The 18363-nt window shown below is 36.3% G+C and overlaps 1 protein-coding gene and 1 long non-coding RNA gene across 2 annotated transcripts; one reads left to right on the top strand and one right to left on the bottom strand.

The window, feature by feature from the left end:
* Window positions 1-4941: 4941 nt before the first annotated feature.
* LOC143372041 (uncharacterized) lies at window positions 4942-9236 on the top strand. The gene is made up of 2 exons (XM_076817845.1): window positions 4942-5441; window positions 7533-9236. Exons 1-2 carry the CDS (start codon window positions 5067-5069, stop codon window positions 8007-8009), a joined length of 852 nt encoding a protein of 283 aa, XP_076673960.1. The 5' UTR covers window positions 4942-5066; the 3' UTR covers window positions 8010-9236.
* Window positions 9237-12689: 3453 nt separating this feature from the next.
* Window positions 12690-17848, bottom strand: LOC143372287 (uncharacterized). The gene is made up of 2 exons (XR_013086264.1): window positions 14681-17848; window positions 12690-13737 (listed from the first exon to the last, which is right to left on the bottom strand). It is a non-coding gene; the product is annotated as an uncharacterized LOC143372287 (long non-coding RNA).
* Between the last annotated feature and the right edge of the window lie 515 nt (window positions 17849-18363).

Here is an 18363-nt window from a genome sequence, read left to right as displayed (position 1 = left end):
TTTCCGAATGATACAGGATTTGATAACTACACTTTTCTTTGAAATAGTAGTTACCAAAAGAAATAGTAGTTATCTAAAGAAATAGTATTTTAAATATATATTTTAATACTAACTAATACAAAATACTACCCAGATAGGATAGATGGGGTAGTTGTAAGGTTACCACCTTTTTTATTGGAAAATAACGTAAATTAGCTTTCGTGGAATACCTATAAAAAAAGTAGTACGTTTGAAAAAACTAAAACTACATTTTAATCTTATTAGTTTTTATTTCTTGTAAACATATTTTGTATTGCTTTTAGCATTACAGAGCAACTTTTTATCATTATTAAATAACTCAATGGCATTATTGCATCTCAATATTCATATTAAAATATATAAATAATTCGTTTTTTATTAAATTAAGAGAGGCCTTGTTTGTTTCATCCCGCGTACGTTGGAAATTACGTAGAATAATATTGTGTTACATTTCACGTATAATATCATTTGGTGAAATAAATTATTTTCCCATACTTTATTGTTATTGAAAAGTATAGAGTAAATTTACGTATAATAACGAAAATACTTTATGTTAAAGTACGAGTGGCAAGCCCAGACGTATAGGATACCTAGATTTTATTTCTTACGGGAGTTCGTCTTACATATGTGGTGTTACGTTTCGCATTTAGTAAACCGTCATCCTTTGTTCAGCATTTCTGTTGCTAAATAACTATTATTACTTAACTAATTGATTATGGACAAAATCACCACAAATATCACGCAGAAAATTGGCACGGGTCCATATGTTAAAATGTAATCCCCAAAGCACATAAATTAATTGAAAAGTAACAATTCAAAGCAGTTTATTGGCGGCAAGTACAATTCCGTGTAATAAGTCACACCGAGAAAAGTGGGGTAACTTGTTTATTTGTTTATTATTTTACAATCTGTAATTCTAAGCTTCTTCGTAGAGCAACCATAGTTAACAGTAAAACTGTATAGTTACTGTTAAAATTGTGAGTAAAATGAAATCACAAACGAAACGTGCGTAGAAAACAAATGACGTAATATACCGGCGCCTTTGTCTACAGTTCGCTGTTTTGACAAGTCCAGACAAGTTCATCATTCTAACAAGAGCAAACAAGAGCGGTCAGGTTCGTAGGTCATTTGTAACGGTTACAACCGATTTATTGGGAATTTAGTGTTTTCATGTGTGGTTTTGAGGAAATTAGAATCTTAACACGCGTAGGTATACAAAATTAACAGTGGGAAAATGTAAATGGTACAAAACGAATTTTATGCGATCTTATTCTACGTCAGGCCTGCCCTTTATGGTGCAAATACCTCCCGAAGTTCTGGGACCCAGGCAACAGCCGAGCGTGGGACTGTTCCAGTGTTACCCGTTGCGAGAGCTGCGGGAGAACTGCATGAGTGTGCGTCCATGTAGGCTCGTACCACGAGTCTATGTGGTCAAGCTCGACGATGTGTAATAATGTTTACAAATTTTATTCGAGAGAAATAATCAAAATGTGTGGCAGTCCGCACAACATGCGAGTTGATGCCATGTGCAAAAGTTTTAATATTCTTTTCGCATAATATATCAACTTTTCTTGGAGTGAGTAAACACTGAGTTTCCCCAAGTCCAAAACCCCCATCTTTGTTACGTCCTAGGGCATATACCATTCTATCACATGTCACTATTAAAGCTTCTGTACCCAAAATGCCTATATTAAGTAAAGTCCAACATTAGAATGTATTGTTTAAATTTTGAAGTACTTTTTCTCAAGTATATAAATATACATTAAACTTTGCTAAGGAATAATAAAAAAAAGAAAACAGTTAAAAATAAATTTTACCATGTACAACAACCATATCGATGTTTGAAATAGATTCTGGCTCAAGCATACTTAAGATTGGCCAGTTCATTAAATTTGAAATCTTCATCTTAAAGATCCAATTTATGGTTCTAGAAAGCACTAAAATATGAAGGATCTTCGCTGAACCGTTTCATAAGCATCACGCCACATATTTTGTCAATTCTTGTTTTGTTTTGAACGTCTTCCCGCAGCGGCTCGCGCGAGTCAACCTGAGCTCCATAGTGGGGGTACTGCGGGAGCAGGGTGGCCAGAAAAACACCTCATGTGATTGTTAGTAGTAGAGGGGGAATCCTGTCTTGGTATGTACAGTCGTATTAGCATATATATTATACTAGCTTAAAGTTCCCGGCGTTGCCTGGATTATAGGGTGGGTGTCCCAATTACCGTGCTTTGACGCCGACTTGTTCGCGAAGGAATTAATTACTGACTTCTCTCACTTTAATTTTGCGTGGCAAAAAATTTTATAGGTGTTTTCAACTTTTTTCTTTATTATGGCATTTTTCGTGTTGAAAATGTTAATTTTTCATATTTTTTTCAATTGATATAAAAATACATGTTTTTGTCCCATTTACCGTGCCCTGAAAAATGCGTTGTCCCTATTCCCGTGCCCTTTCTTTAATAGCGTTCCTGCGGTTAGGTTATGTCTTTGAACTTTGAACTGTTCAAAACATTTTTTTGCTCTACGAGAGGCGTTTTTATGTAATTTTAATATGACCTTTTCATTACAAAAGCAAAATATGCAAATATAAATTTCTGTTCACCCGTTCTGAGAAACGAAAGTAAGGTTAGGTTTAGCAGTTACAGAGGGAGCCAGTTGGATTCGAGGGGCACGGTAATAGGGACAAGCGTTAATTTCCTGTCCCAATTACCGGATTCACTTTAAAAATACGAAAACGTTTCAAAAGTGCTCATTTTGCTATTTTTTCATAAAATTTAAACCTTTTAAGATATAATAAACACTTTACATAAGTGCAAATCATGATAATTATCAATTTATTCACTTCTGTAAAGTACGTCTTCCTTACCATCTCCGGTAAGGATTTAGGTAAATCCATCGAAATCTTCATATGCATTTTTAAATTTTTTTTTACTATACTTTAATTGTTTAAAAATGCAACCATCTCGTTTGTAACACACATTAATAGTTTAACTTGATTAAAAAAAATTCTTTCCTTATTTATGTATGCGAGATTTTTTTGTACGGCTTCTTTATGCATAAAGGCACGGTAATTGGAACAGGGCACGCTAATTGGGACAGGGCACGGTAATTGGGATATCTACCCTAAGCGTCAAAACGGCTTCCCTTCGGAAATTTGGCAACGTTGCATGTCACTAGGCATAACTCAGCGGTTCTAGTGCAACGTTGCCAAATTTCTGAAGGGAAGCCGATTCTGGCGCCTAGGGCGGTATTCTCAGTCGCTACTTATTCTTAAGTAAATGCTTAAGCATGCGGCATCCTTCAAGAAGAAACAGGCTTCTTCGTACGTTCGTTCCTCTCTTTAAATCAATACATTGTTTTCCGAGCGATAAGGAAGGAGGCGAATACAAATTTCTAATGCAATAAACTTCATCCTTTACTCTTTAAAGTTCAAACTTCGCGCATACAGAACTTGCGCTAAACGCCGCTAGGGCGAGGATCGCAACTCGCAACTAGTGATCCTCTAGGGAGTGATCGGTATAACCGCAGCCATTTTGGAGCAAAACCGGAAATAACATAACCTCAACGTGTCTTTATCTCTTTCTATCAGTATTTCTCTCTCTTTCTGTGAGTATTTCTGTCTCTTTCTATCAGTATTTCTGTCTCTTTATTTTTTTTACAGTTTCTTGCTTTCTCTACTTCCGATTTAAACCCCAAAAGCGTCGACCAATAGAAAACGCGGAACACATTTTCCGATCACTACCTAGAGAATCACTACTCGCAATAAATCAAATGTTACAACATCGTCACGGTTTATAGATGTCACTATGTTGTAACATTTGATTCACGCTGTAATACAGTGTCACAACAGCGAATGTCATGACTTTGGTGTTACGTCAAAACGCACCTTAAAACGGAATGGTTGTCTCTGCACTTCCTGCGCAATATGCGTGAATGGGAACGCACCCATGTAGTGAATTTGATACCTCGCTTTGACTCTGCACTGGTGCCAGAAAATGACTTGGGTTGGTTGTTTCTGATAGAAACGAAGATATCTCTATAAGAATCAACCAATCCAAGTCATTTTTTGTACCGAATTCGCCGATAGATTCCCTGTCGCAGTGGTGGGTCGGTATTTTACACCGCGTCGCAAATGCATTTACGACATGACGCAAATGTACGTATAAATGTCGTTTTTAAGCCAATTTCATACGTGTCATTTGTTGCAAATGTAGTAAATAGAAATATTCATTATTTCAAGATTTCAACAATTAAAGTGTTGGAAAAATGTAGTTTTTTCTGACTCGCGTGTTGGTTGCATGCGAGTACTGTAGAGTACTGTAAAATACGGCGATTATGTCGAAAACTTTTGGGATTGGCAAAGCTGCGATACGCTACCTGGTGGCGACCTACTCCTTCAGGTTCTGATTTTTGCCACCAGGTAGCGTATCGCAGCTTAGCCAATCCCAATATTGGCATCCAATAAATATAATTTAAACAAATTGTATTTATTATTCTATATGCATTTCTTTTACTAACCTTTCAATATCCATTTTTCGTCAGTGTAACGTAATTTAATTTAATTTTTTTAGTCAGAATTATAATTATTAATAAATTGGCATTTCTTCATACCCTATACGAAAAATGTTTTATAGGTTTGTGACGTCCCGGCCGCACCACGGGATCGTGACGTAGTGTCCACCAGCGCCACCAGAGGTCTAATGTTCCTAGTTATTTTCATTCCAGATATACCTACGTCATTTATGACACATTTACGACATTTATGACATTTAAGACACGCGTCGCGTATAAAATAAAAAATTCGTGTCTTTACTCACCACTGTGTCGCACGCAAATGAAAATTTCAAATCGCTTGAACTATGCATCGATTTTAAAACTATCGATATATCGATATGTGAGGGACGCTATTGTTTCGAGATATCGACTGTGATCGACTGTTCGCGTAACGTAAATAGTATGCTGTCGGATTAGTATTGTGTTTTATAGGCAGCATTAATTGTAAATATTTGTAGAATTTATGAATCAGCATTAGTGTAGACAACGATTTGAAAATGAAAAAGTCTCCGTTAAGTACGCCAAGCGGCAGCAGAAGAAATGAAAGTTATAACTGGAAGTCACACGACCATAAAAATAGGACAGGTTATAATTACAATAAAAGTGATAGTTATCAGTGTACGTCGCCAAATGGGGGTCAAACGGATTGTGGAAACGACTTTATTCCGTTAAACGTTAGTACACCAGTACCAGAACAAAAACGGTTCAGCGGTAATTGGCATGGTTCTGGAGGTGGTCGTTGTTATCGTAATTCAGGTGGCAGTGGATACAACCATTACAAAAACAATTATCATGCAACCCCAAAATCAAATTTCAATAATTCGTATTCTCCTTATAAACACTCTGGCAAACAATCTTATGGCCAGAAGAAGGTAATTTTAAATAAATTTGTAGTAGGTTTAACCCTTTTATTGCCAGTCGACTTAGGGCAGCGTTTTCTGAGACAATCAAGCCATTCTCTTAGAAAATTAAAGGTACAATTTCATTAAATCTACCTGTCTCGAATCAACACTTTACCTGCGGGTCGTAAAATCTTCAATGTCATTGGTCAATTACGAGTTACCGTATTTTTCGTATTTCAAATTTCGATAGGCATGCAGCGATCGTCAAATGTTTCGTTACGTTACTCTAATTTTAATTGTCACGACTAGTCACTGACGTTGCTCCGCATGAGTTTCTGTCGATGCAAATAACAATCTTGAGTAAATCTGCGAGATACAAGAAAATAGAGTCAGTCCATGCAAACTTGGACACATTTCGGAGTAAATTTTCATAGATTGCTGAAATTTGAATATGTTATAGTTTTTAGAGATATTTAAACGTACCTCAAAGGATTTTTCAAAATTTTGAAAAATGCCAATTTTACAGCTGTTTGAAGTTAAGTGCTAACTTTTTTTCAATACATTATAGCTGTGGAAGTAGTAAACAGATGGGGATGAGCTTTACGGTGCTTATAGAGAAGACATTGAAGTTTTAGGAAAAAATTATTTCAGTTTAAAAAAAAAATTTTAACCATTTTTGTGCAATTATTTTAAACAAATGCAGGTTTTTAACATCGGGCGTGATTTTACAGATCTGAAAAAAGGAGAATATAGTTCTATCCTTCCCCTTGATGGACAAATTTTAAAAAATATGCACATTTTAAATTTGGCCCTGTAAAAATTGTCGAAAGTTGACGCTGCGTCGCTCAGCACCGCGGTACTCGCAGCGACCAAGCGGCTATATCTGATATTCTTATATAGGATTCTCGAAAATGGTAAGTATTTCAAAAATACTGAAGGAGGAAAACTCTTACTGTTTTTTATATCCAACATAATACGTTATCTGAATTTTTGGTGTTCGCAATATTATCCTGGAAACGAGGGTGACTTTCAGTTTTTTAAATGGAATGCTGGTTAGGTATGAAGTAAATATATTGAACTATCTATCTAGTAGATTGAGTTTCTTCCTTTCATTCCTAACCTTGTGTGGCCTTGAAGGTCATAGAGTACCACATGATTGAATTTGTCTTGACAGACGCTTTCATATTGGATAATCAAATATATAGCATTGCGGACACCAAAATTTGAGGTACCGTATTATATTGGATATAAAAAACAGTAAGAGTTTTCCTCCTTCAGTTTTTTTTTCAAATACTTACCATTTTCGAGAATCCTGTATAAGAATATCAGGTATAGCCGCTTGGCCGCTGCTGGGCGACGCAGCGTCAACTTTCGGCAATTTTTACAGGGCCAATTTTAAAATGTCAATATTTTCGAAAATTTGTCCATCAAGGGAAAGGGTAGGACTATATTCCCCTTTTTTCAGATTTTTAAAATCACGCCCGATGTTAAAAACCTGCATTTGTTTAAAATAATTGCACAAAAATGGTTAAAATTTTTTTTTTTAAACTGAAATAATTTTTTCCTAAAACTTCAATGTCTTCTCTATAAGCACCGTAAAGCTCATCCCCATCTGTTTACTACTTCCACAGCTATAATGTATTGAAAAAAAGTTAGCACTTAACTTCAAACAGCTGTAAAATTGGCATTTTTCAAAATTTTGAAAAATCCTTTGAGGTACGTTTAAATATCTCTAAAAACTATAACATATTCAAATTTCAGCAATCTATGAAAACTTACTCCGAAATCTGTCCGAGTTCGGATGGAATTTCCCAATAGTTTCAAATACTTTTGCTCCGAAAACTTTTGCTGCCATTGATAGATGCAAAGTGCCAGCAAGTAAAGTGTTAATTTTTCTGAACCGTATTTTTTTTATTCTTTCATTAATAGTTTATTACTTTGGTTTACGTCTGCTTTTTGCAATACTTATTTCAAAGAAGAGTAGCAGCATCAATATCAGTTTCTGTTTGTAATATGTAAGCCAGTTTATCGACCAGCTGGCATTAAAAGGGTTAATACTTTACGATTAGGATCGCTAATGTGTATTTTTCAATAGCATCGAATGTATTCTTTCACATTCAGGGTTACCGAAGGGACGTACGTAAACGTATTAACATATCAAGTTACGTAGATATGAAATCATTTTTGGAAGATCCTTGGGCGGAATTGGTAAAAAAATTAAACACACCGGAAGATACGAATGGGGAGAAGTCGCCCAAACGTGAACAGTCGCTCTCATCCCAATCCATTCGCGTATATTCTAAAGCAGATTTTGAAACTAAATCTGGAATAGATATCGACGAGTCTTGTTTTAGTCAAGAATCTGGAAACGATTCTTCTATACGTGCAAAATTGGGGTTGGATGATACAGATATTAGCGATGTTTCACGCACAGAAAGCTCGATAGATTTAAAACTTGATGGCGTGACGTTTAGTCGAGAATCGAAAAACGGAAGCTCTTGTAGTAACGACGACAGTGCTTGCGAGGATGTTCACGAGGTCGATAATGTCCACTGTTCTTATGGTGCAGAAACAGGCGCAATTCAAGCCCTTATATAACAGTGACAAAGAGCAAAGTGCGCTGTTGAGGAAAAGAATCACTTTCTAATACGGTGCACTAATATATTATATATTGTATATATAGACTCTGATTTGTACATAGGTATTGTGAAAGCCATTAAACATTTATGTCAGATTTCTGGAGTAATATTCTAGCATATGGATGAAAGAAGTAAGAAGTTCTCAATAATGTGATTTTTTCTTTTCGAGGGTAGCTCTATTACGGAAGCATATCTGATATGCATGCAAATTACATGGTATTAAAATTATTTTTGAAATTATATTTTCACAACAAGGCTGTGAAAAGAGATGATCGTAGTTTACATATAAAAAAAAACGCTGTATATGTGCAATTCTTTAATATGTACTAAGAAAAGTATGTACTTCTAGATACGAGGGAACAGTAAACACCAATTTCTCAGCACTAAATTAAGTCTTGAAAATAAAGCTGCAATGCTATAATAATACGAATAAGATTCACAAGTTCAGTTTACATTTACTCGATCTTTTCTAGTAATTGTACGAGACAAGCATCTCAAAATATTGTTGAACGCCCATTGTTAATATTAGTCCCTCAATCTATATGTCTATATATACTCCTTGTCACAACAGCATAAAGATATATAATGTGTATTAATATTGTGTCATGTGTATAGATAAATGCGTTATTGCGCACATGAATATACAATTAAATGAAATTAATCAAGTGCAAATATACGTTACACTAATTTCAAATCTGAGTTAATTGTAGGAATAGCAATACCTATCTTTATATAGATGGCATTTCTGATTTAAACGAAAATTTTATATCTTTGTTAAAATTCTTCGAGTAATATTTGAAACTGGAATAACATAGAAAAATGGAGTATAGTTAATTTGTAGAACTAAAATAGCAGAGTAGCGTGGTACTAAATTTGTATAATTGTTATTCCAGAAGTAATATAGGAAGATTTGCTTTTTTTTTTATCTTTACACATTTTTATAGCATGTTTTAGCGAGCAATGGTTTATAGAAACTAATAAAAGCGTCCCACATGTTCGATTAACATGCTAACTTAATGTACAAATGACGATCTGGTACAAAAATTTTTATAATTTAAGAAATTCAGATTTCTTTCTAAGTTACGATATAATCATGTAAGGCATATAATGAATGTTTCAAACAACAATTGTATGAGCAATCTGTATAAGAGAAATATTGTACATAAATATATGCAACTATGATATATATTCATTTGAATATTCTGGATACAAATATTTTTTTATTTTTATATTTTTATTCCTGCGTTCTTTTAAAATAGACAAACAATAGACAAATTTTTTATAATAAATATCTGCGGAATGATTTATCGAATTTAAGCGTCGATCTTAACTATTTCTTATGCATCTCATATGATCGAATGTTGTGTTTAAAAATGCTTACTTATTAACAGGGGTCGAAAACAGTTATGATATCAGTTTCGCTTCTTGAAACAGTTATGAAGAACCGTTATTCTTTAATGTTGATACCAATCTATTACTACTTTTATGTTACATATACACTACGTATATTAACACTAATTTAACAATAATTTTGTAGAGGGTATCCCGTAGATCCCAGGATATTTTATAACAGGGGCGCCAATAAATTATATTCGACCAATCGGACGTTGTAGTATCGGTTGGGAAGTGGAAAATAAGTCTGCCACATTACAATCTGTATCCCGCAAATAAAATATTTTTTATTAGCTAAAATCGTATTAAGACGTTGGAGAAGAACGCAATACAGTCGCTTTTAACCTTGCCGTACAAAAATTGTTCAGACTAACTCTTCAGTTAGTATTTCCAGTTGGATCGCCGTAATGACACTTTAAACATCTACGATGTGATCTTGAGGAGGAGGCGCTAAATATAATTGTATAATTGAACGAACTTGCCAAGTGAAGTTCGATTAAAATTGTATAAGCGCCTCCTCCGAAACCCACCCTTTCCTTTTTTTCAGGAACACCCATTATATATTACACTAGATAAACCCAATCTATTACGGCAGCACTTTGAAATAATGAGGATCGCGGCCGACGCCGCATGCGTTTTATTTTAGGTTAAAAATGTGAGGATACTGGCATAGAGTGTAGTACAAGAAGATAATCTATTTTTTTGTTTTTAGTGCATTCTTGATCAAGTTAAATGAAATTGGGTACCTTAAATTTTTTATTATTTACTTTTTAGTGTTCATGTTTTGCAACTAATTTTGATCTTTAGTCTGGTCGGTAGTTTCTCATTCCGTCCGGGGCAGTTTTAAATATTATTTAATTTATTTTTTTATTAACGACACTTAATTTATACAACAAACTTGACCGACTTGAAAAATTGAATTATTTGTACTTGACCATTTCTCGATAAATTGTGTATTTATGGAAATCGTGATACTATTATAGCGAATTCGGACGGTCGCACTGGTGTGCACTGAGTGCGAATTTTAGCCAATTGGAAGCGAAGGAGTTCGCACGCAGTGCGCACTAGTGCAGGTTGCCGAATGTGCTATTAGGCCACGCAGCGAGTTTTTGTCGTTTTCGAGAAGAACGCGAGAGGCTGATTTCGTAGGGGATGCAATTTTTTACCCCCTCGAGTGTTTTTTTTTTTTAAATTTAGTAGTGTCAATAACTATGTACACGTGCAAAGTTTCAAATCTATTCAATTGATGGAAGTGGGTTAAAATTGAGTTACAAAATTTGAATGAAACAGACAATCAAACGAAGAGAGGAGTGAAGCTAAATAAAATCATTTAAATATGGAATTGAATTTTAATTCCTATTAAGGGGATGTTCCGGGCTAGAGCCCATAAAATAGGTGATCTTTAGGAATTAATTGAAGGAAAACTACTACGTGTAATTTAATGGGACTTTCTAAATTGTATTAAGGATGTCTTAAGCTACAGAAATATTTTTTTTGTTTTATAATTAATCATTGTAGACGGCACTGGGGAGTTGTTAAAGTCGAGGCGTCAAAAAATTCATCCAAAACGGTGGAACCTATAGGATCTAAACCATTGGTCCGAAATAAAAAACAATGCCAGGTTATTAAAGGGCATGAAACTCGCTAGTGGACTTACCAGAAAAAATGACAAAAAATGACACTTTTTGAGAAAATAACGATACTTGAAGTCTGAAATCACTTTTTTCCTATATTTTTCGTCCGTTCAAGGCCTGTAACCCTTTCGCTACGGCGGCCTGCTCCGCCGGAGCACCCTCACTGAACGGGACCTCGCGCCAAAAGTGAACGCATTGCGCGTGGACAGTTTTCGGCGTTTAGGTTTATGTCTTACGCCTGACCAAAGCCACCTTGACATGCTTTTGGAAGAAAAGGGACTTTTCTTTAAAACAAGATATTTATACATTCTGCATAAACGTATTTTCACTTGTTTAATGACACTCAGTTAACAATTATCTCCAGTAAGTGAAGCTACAATCGTCCAAAAATAGCTCTACAGTTCGAACTGAAAGTCTTATAACCAATATATTTTGTATTATTATTACTATTGTATTACTATGGATCACGGAACGTCATTGAGTGTTGAAGAGATTGAGAAAGTAAAAGAGTTTTCTCGAGAGCGACTATAGTCGCCCGGTATATGTACATGGGTCTTGTAGAGAGCGACTATAGTCGCCCGGTATATGTACATGGGTCTTGTAGCGAGCGAGTATAGTCGCCCGTCGTATGTACATGGCGTTTTGTGGAGGGCGACTATGGTCGCCTGTAGTAGCGAAAGGGTTAATATATCGTCCGTGAAACTTACCTTCCTAATGGCTCCCGGGGATACCAGACCCAGGTTCGTCCGTGAAACTTACCTTCCTAATGGCTCCCGGGGATACCAGACCCCGGTTCGTTCACGACAACCAACCTCCCTGATAGCCAGATCTGGACAGCAGAATCTGACGTCAGAACTGCAGCAGTCTGTGTCCGCATTTGGCTGCGTTCTGATGTGCAGAGCCTGAGGTGCAGTGCCTGATGTCAGATGGACAGCAGATCGACAGCAGATTTCACCGTCTGCTAGGCACAGCAACAGCGCCATCTGTAGGCAATTGCTTGGTAATTCTGGACCTCAGATGGCGCTGTTGCTGTGCCTAGCAGACGGCGAAATCTGCTGTCGATCTGCTGTCGATCTGCTGTCCATCTGACATCAGGCACTGCACTTCAGGCTCTGCACATCAGAACGCAGCCAAATGCGGACACAGACTGCTGCAGTTCTGACGTCAGATTCTGCTGCCTAGATCTGGCTATCAGGGCTCCTTCTTGGCATTTTCTTATTTCCGCTACGCAATCTGGTGACGAAAATTAAAACAGTCTAATCGGGTTAGCTGTCACATATAATTGGCAGTATTGGGAATTTCGACTGTTTGATGATCGATTTTGTAAAATTTAACAGACTATTTAATGACAAAAACATTATTGCACCGTTTCAATACTTGTGTGACACCAGTGCTGTAACGCGATTGACCCGATTACAGAGCTTACTTTAGTAGATGGCGCTCTCACACTATTTCCCAATAGCGGCTCCCGGGAATACCAGACCCCGGTTCGTTCGCTACTAACAAACTCAATCCTCGGCCTCGCAGCCGCCAAACTCATTGCCCTCAGCCTCGGCTCGTAACATGGCATTCTAAAAATAGATACATCAAGGGCATAAATAAATACATCGAGATTGGTATTTATAAATTTATATTTTTTTCGATTTTTACTTTTAATTACCACAAATGAAATCAGTACAGTATGTATAACATAATTTATCGGATAAAACGAATAGTTTCGCTCGCGCCACCTATAAGAAGAGAAATTACAAAGATTTGAAGATATAATACAGGGTGTCCCATGCAACTGGAACAAGTCATAGCTTCAAAACGGTAGAAGGTAGAAAACATTTCATTAGGCAATATTAAATGGTTTCTAATGGTGCATCACGTGGTTCATGTGTTTCCTCCGGAGGTGGAGGGGTTTTAAAGATTTCAAGGACGAAGACTATACATTATTTTAAAAACGAATGGCTGTATTTTTGTATTTTCTATAATCAAGCATTAAGATAATCGTGCAGTATAGGGGAGGCGACTTCGATGACCTTGAGCTTGACATATGTCATCAAGGTCATCCTTTTGAACAACTGTTCCCTGTAACTTAATCGGTGGTCATTGTTTATTAAAAAGTTATTAGAAAAAGCAGATTCACAAAGTGCACACTTCGCCAATTTTTATGACATTGAAATATGTTGTCAAGGTCATCATTCTGAACAACTTTTCTCTATACTTGTTACTGCCGCTCGGCTTCAGTTTTCGAGATACAATTCATATAAATATTTTGGTATTTACTCGGAATCAGGTATACCTGCGTTGATCGTTTCCGAGATATTGGTATAGGTTTGTGAACAGATTGGGAGGGGGCCACCTAACGGGGGCCTCGCAGCTATGTGCATGTAGTTTAAAATAGTTTGTAAGAAAATAATTAACAACAATTTTTTATTAATATCTCGGAAGCTAATAAATATCCGAAACTAAAATTTTATATTTGGGACCCACACTACATATGCACAAGTATATCTCAAAAACTGTAAGGGACCGTCCGATTAAGTTATAAGGCAAAGTTACTCAGGGTCGTGTCCTTGACAACATATGTCAAGGTGAAGCATAATGCATAATTACCCTTTTCCTTCTATACACTCTTCTGTACTAAATTAATTCCCGGCATAAGTACCTTCATCCCTGATAGCCAGATCTGGGCAGCAGAATCTGACGTCAGAACTGCAGCAGTCTGTGTCCGCATTTGGTTGCGTTCTGATGTGAAGAGCCTGAGGTGCAGTGCCTGATGTCAGATGGACAGCAGATCGACAGCAGATCGACAGCAGATTTCGCCGTCTGCTAGGCACAGCAACAGCGCCATCTGAGGTCCAGAATTACCAAGCAATTGCCTACAGATGGCGCTGTTGCTGTGCCTAGCAGAGGGCGAAATCTGTTGTCGATCTGCTGTCCATCTGACATCAGGCACTGCACCTCAGGCTCTGCACATCAGAACGCAGCCAAATGCGGACCAGGGGGGCCAAGCTTCCCTCTTACGAAAGTTGAAGCAGAGTTTGTAGCGCCTCCTACCAATGAGGTGCGTACTAAACTGTGAAGGTGTGAATTGGTGTGAATCGGGACGTATGTGTATGTGTATACGTGTAATGCACCGTTTATTTTAAAACCTGTCCACGGATCGTCGCGCCAGCGACACGTATGCAGCAGATAGAAGGATAAACATTGAAATTGAATATTTCTTCTTTTCTTAGGAAAAGAAAATATATTCAATTTCTTTGTATATCCTTCTATCTGCTGCATACGCGTCACTGACGCGACAATCCATGGTCAGACGGCATTAGAAAGGGTAAACCAGGGAAAGTGAGGACACTTCCTCGTGTCTGCGCCAAACATTTCTAAATGACGACGGTCGTCATGGTAACATTTCACCAACGTCGAAAGGTTGTGTGTCGTGCTCACTGATACACGTAGGTATGTGTGTGTGATGTACCTAGCGTCTCCTACCAATGCGGTGCTAACTAAACGGGAAAACTTCAGCCAAACAAAGACGGCTTGGTCCCCCTGATGCGGACACAGACTGCTGCAGTTCTGACGTCAGATTCTGCTGCCCAGATCTGGCTATCAGGGATACTCTTTTATATGTATCAATTGGTGTACTTATAACAAATAAAAAAATATTTGTGACCGTGAAATCTCTGAAACGCCTCCACCTCCGGAGCAAACACACGAACCACGCGATCCACTATTCGAAACCATTTAATTTTGCCCAACGAAAGTTGTTCCACCTTCTACCGTTTTAAGGTTATGGTTTGGCCCAGTTGCGTGGGACACCCAGCATATAGATTTCTGCTCTTTCTTATGTTTACATACATATGCGTGCCTCCTCACTGTCGTAATCTCCGCTTAGTATTTCCGCTTTTTTTGCTTGCAATGCGGTCGTGTCACAGATGCCTGTGTTGTATACTTGTAAAGATGGATATCCACTTGTTACGTATCCTCGTATATTATCGCCATTGCGTGTCATCCAGTGATACGATACGGTGCAACGGTGTGTGACTTTTTCCCGCATCATCACTGATGCCGTTGCGTATCTTTGCATTAAATTTTGATACGCGGCGGTGGAATACTGCCAGTCCAGACTCCCACGCGACGGCGATACGATACGAGGATACGTAGCAAGTGGGTACCCACCTTAACTGATCGTCCAAACGTGGGTTTGACTGGATATGTTTAAAAATTAAATGTTCTCGAACAATACAGAGAACAATTTCTCATTAAAATTGGAAATATCCATAATTTGGTCTGAGTAAATCACAGATAACATTTATTTCAAGTTGCATTAACCCTTTCAATGATTTTATCATTTCTTTTTAATCTATATGTTCATATTCACGTATTTATATAATAATATAAATTGTATATTTTTCATGTCCTTTAAATATACTTTAAATAGTTACTTATATGTACGGAAAGCAATTGAGAATTGTTATATAAGTTACGCCATCTATTTACATCGTTCATTGAAATTATATCAGAATCATTATCGTTCTTTTCATACGTATGTACTATAAATGTACTGTTCATTATCAGTAGGTTGTTCAATTCGATGGAAAATATAACACTTAAATTATTTTTAATTGACAACGAAAGTAATGTTCGTTATTATAGCTATTACGTAATGACGTCAGTGGCGGATTCAGGAGCCTTCCTTGGAGGGGGCGAAATATGTAAAAGTACATTTAGTACATTTTTGAACCCTCTTTTACAGGATTGAAAATTTGCTTGTAACTTATATTTTAATATCTCTATCTGATACTATAGCCTAAATAATTAAATTCACATTAATTATTTATACAGAATAATACACAATGTCATAATATTTTTCTATTTTATTACTCTTGGGAGGAGGGGGGGGGTGATCACCCCCCTCTGGATCCGCCCTTGAATGACGTCATTAGTAAAATCATATGCTTATACGTAGGATATATATATATATATATATATATGAAAGGGTTAAAGCTCATTCAATTTTATCCATTCATTCATGTAAGCTTATCTTTTAATTCACCAAGAAACGAAAACTTCGTCTATTCATGATTCTATTACAAATTTATATTCTCGTAATTATGTATAATATGTTAAGGATTACATTCAATTTCCACATACATTCTTGTAACTTAATTACCTACCTATTTCGTTTGTTCCGCCGTTTTTTTAATAAGCAATACAGCAAGATGAACAATCAAATTTTAATCCCTCCAATACTCGACGTCGTCGCTTTGATACACACGTAATTTCGCAGCTCGTTAACTTATGCGCTAACTCTTGCAAGTATTAATCTATCCTATAACCGTGTGACGCACATTCTCACGCACTTAGTTTCTACGTGAATTTGCAGATAATGAATAGAAAATTTACGCAACTCGGTACGAGCGTCGTCGATCAAATGGTCGTTTAATAAAACAGTGATCTGGGTTAGATCAATAGGATCAGAGCTGTTGCCTAAGTAAACCTATACGTATATGTATGTACATAAATACTACAGTCGATTTAAAACACGCCTCTACCTTTTGTTCCTTACAAAAATCGCATAATTGGGGATTTCTTAAGATTGATTCTTTGTAAGAGAATATGAACTCATCTTTACATATTTGGTCTCTTTGTTATAGCTATAATTATTAAAGATTGCGGAATTCTTCTTGATTCGCCACAGGTCTCATGCTGCTACACGTTCTTAGTCCAGGAGTCATGTGCTGATTATTTACAAATGGTGAAATTTTGATACTGACCGTTACCCATAGAGTTTACAATGCATACTTTCGTTGTATCAGTTTTGGACATTGTGTACGCGAAATATTATGTTGATTTGCGCAGTGGAAAAGAAAAGTGTACGAAGCTCATTAACGATGGTAACAACATTAATAACATTGAGCAACGGCGTTAACGATAACATCATGTATTAAAACAGAATGGAATTCGGCGCATAGAGTGCGGAAAGCGTCGTGACAGTGAATATCTCCACGCACATTTGAGAAAATGTACTAATTAAAGGAACCGTAATTGTGTCTTTTGGAAATTTGTAATTTCACAGAGTAAGTGAGACGCAATCTTACAGAGTTGTAGGATAATTGGCCGTATTTCATATAATCATTTTCACAGCATGTCGGAAAACGAATTACGATACATCGTTGCCTTTTTTTATTGGTTCGTTGTTTGCACGAATTAGCCGAAGTGCTTAATTAAATAAGGTTCTTGACCCATCGATAAATTGATGTCAGCATGAGCCCTGCGTTAGCAATACAACTCACGTTTAAGCATCTTTTCACGCAGATTTGATATTTCTGTACATATAACAATAAAAATATTATCATTTGTCCGGCTATTGATTAAATTTTTACAACGATTTACGCACGATTTATAGTCGCATATGAATATGGGTATATAAGTCTTCGTTAATTTCACAAATTGTGTTACATATCGCTTAATTTTCTGCTCGACAGTATCGAGCTTGCCAATAGCTATTCTTTATGCGACGTTCGTTATCTTATGATCCCTTATCCAGAAATATTTCTCATTGTACGGAAAGTCATACTTGTTAATAATTAATCTAACATCTTTTACTACTGATCTACTAATAGTCTCATAATTTTTTAATATTCCTTATCTAAGGAAAAATTACAGAGGCGTATGTTTAATGAAATTTATTAAAAAATTATGAGACTATTAGTAGATCAGTAGTAAAAGATGTTAGATTAATTATTAACAAGTAGATAAGGAAAAATTACCTTAGATAAGGAAAATTTCCTTAGATAAGGAAAAATTACCTTAGATAAGGAAAATTTCCTTAGATAAGGAAAAATTACCTTAGATAAGGAAAATTTCCTTAGATAAGGAAAAATTATCTTAGATAAGGAAAATTTCCTTAGATAAGGAAAAATTACAGAGGCGTATGGTTAATTAAATTTATTATACTGTTTTTTTTTCTTGTTTAAGGAGGGAGACAACAAGATTGTTAGCCACAATACTAATTTTTTTTCTTGTTTCAGAAGGGAGACAACAATCTTCTTAAACAAGAAAAAAAACAGTATTGTGGCTAAAAATCACCTTTTTTTTAAACCATTACCTAGTTATTTGTTTCATTCTGCCTCTCTCTCTTCCGTTACATTAATACCAATTAATTGAAATAATCGGTCGTACGAGCATCGTGCTCGAGTAACTGCAGGGTTGCCAGGCGTAGGTGGATAAATGGCGGTGTGCAGGCGCATATGACGTCGTACATATCTTCGCTTTGGTCGTACGGAGTAGGAGAAGCGG

The sequence above is a fragment of the Andrena cerasifolii genome, chromosome 8 (genome assembly GCF_050908995.1).
Source record: "Andrena cerasifolii isolate SP2316 chromosome 8, iyAndCera1_principal, whole genome shotgun sequence".
In the NCBI taxonomy this organism is placed as follows: Eukaryota; Metazoa; Arthropoda; class Insecta; order Hymenoptera; family Andrenidae; genus Andrena; species Andrena cerasifolii.
This window is presented reverse-complemented; position numbering and strand designations above follow the sequence as displayed.

Bases quoted from the DNA above. Each gene is read 5' to 3' on its own strand.
- LOC143372041 (XM_076817845.1), top strand. From the start codon at position 5,067: ATGAAAAAGTCTCCGTTAAGTACGCCAAGCGGCAGCAGAAGAAATGAA. The intron at 5,442-7,532 runs GTAATTTTAAAT...TTTCACATTCAG, and splicing joins AATCTTATGGCCAGAAGAAG to GGTTACCGAAGGGACGTACG.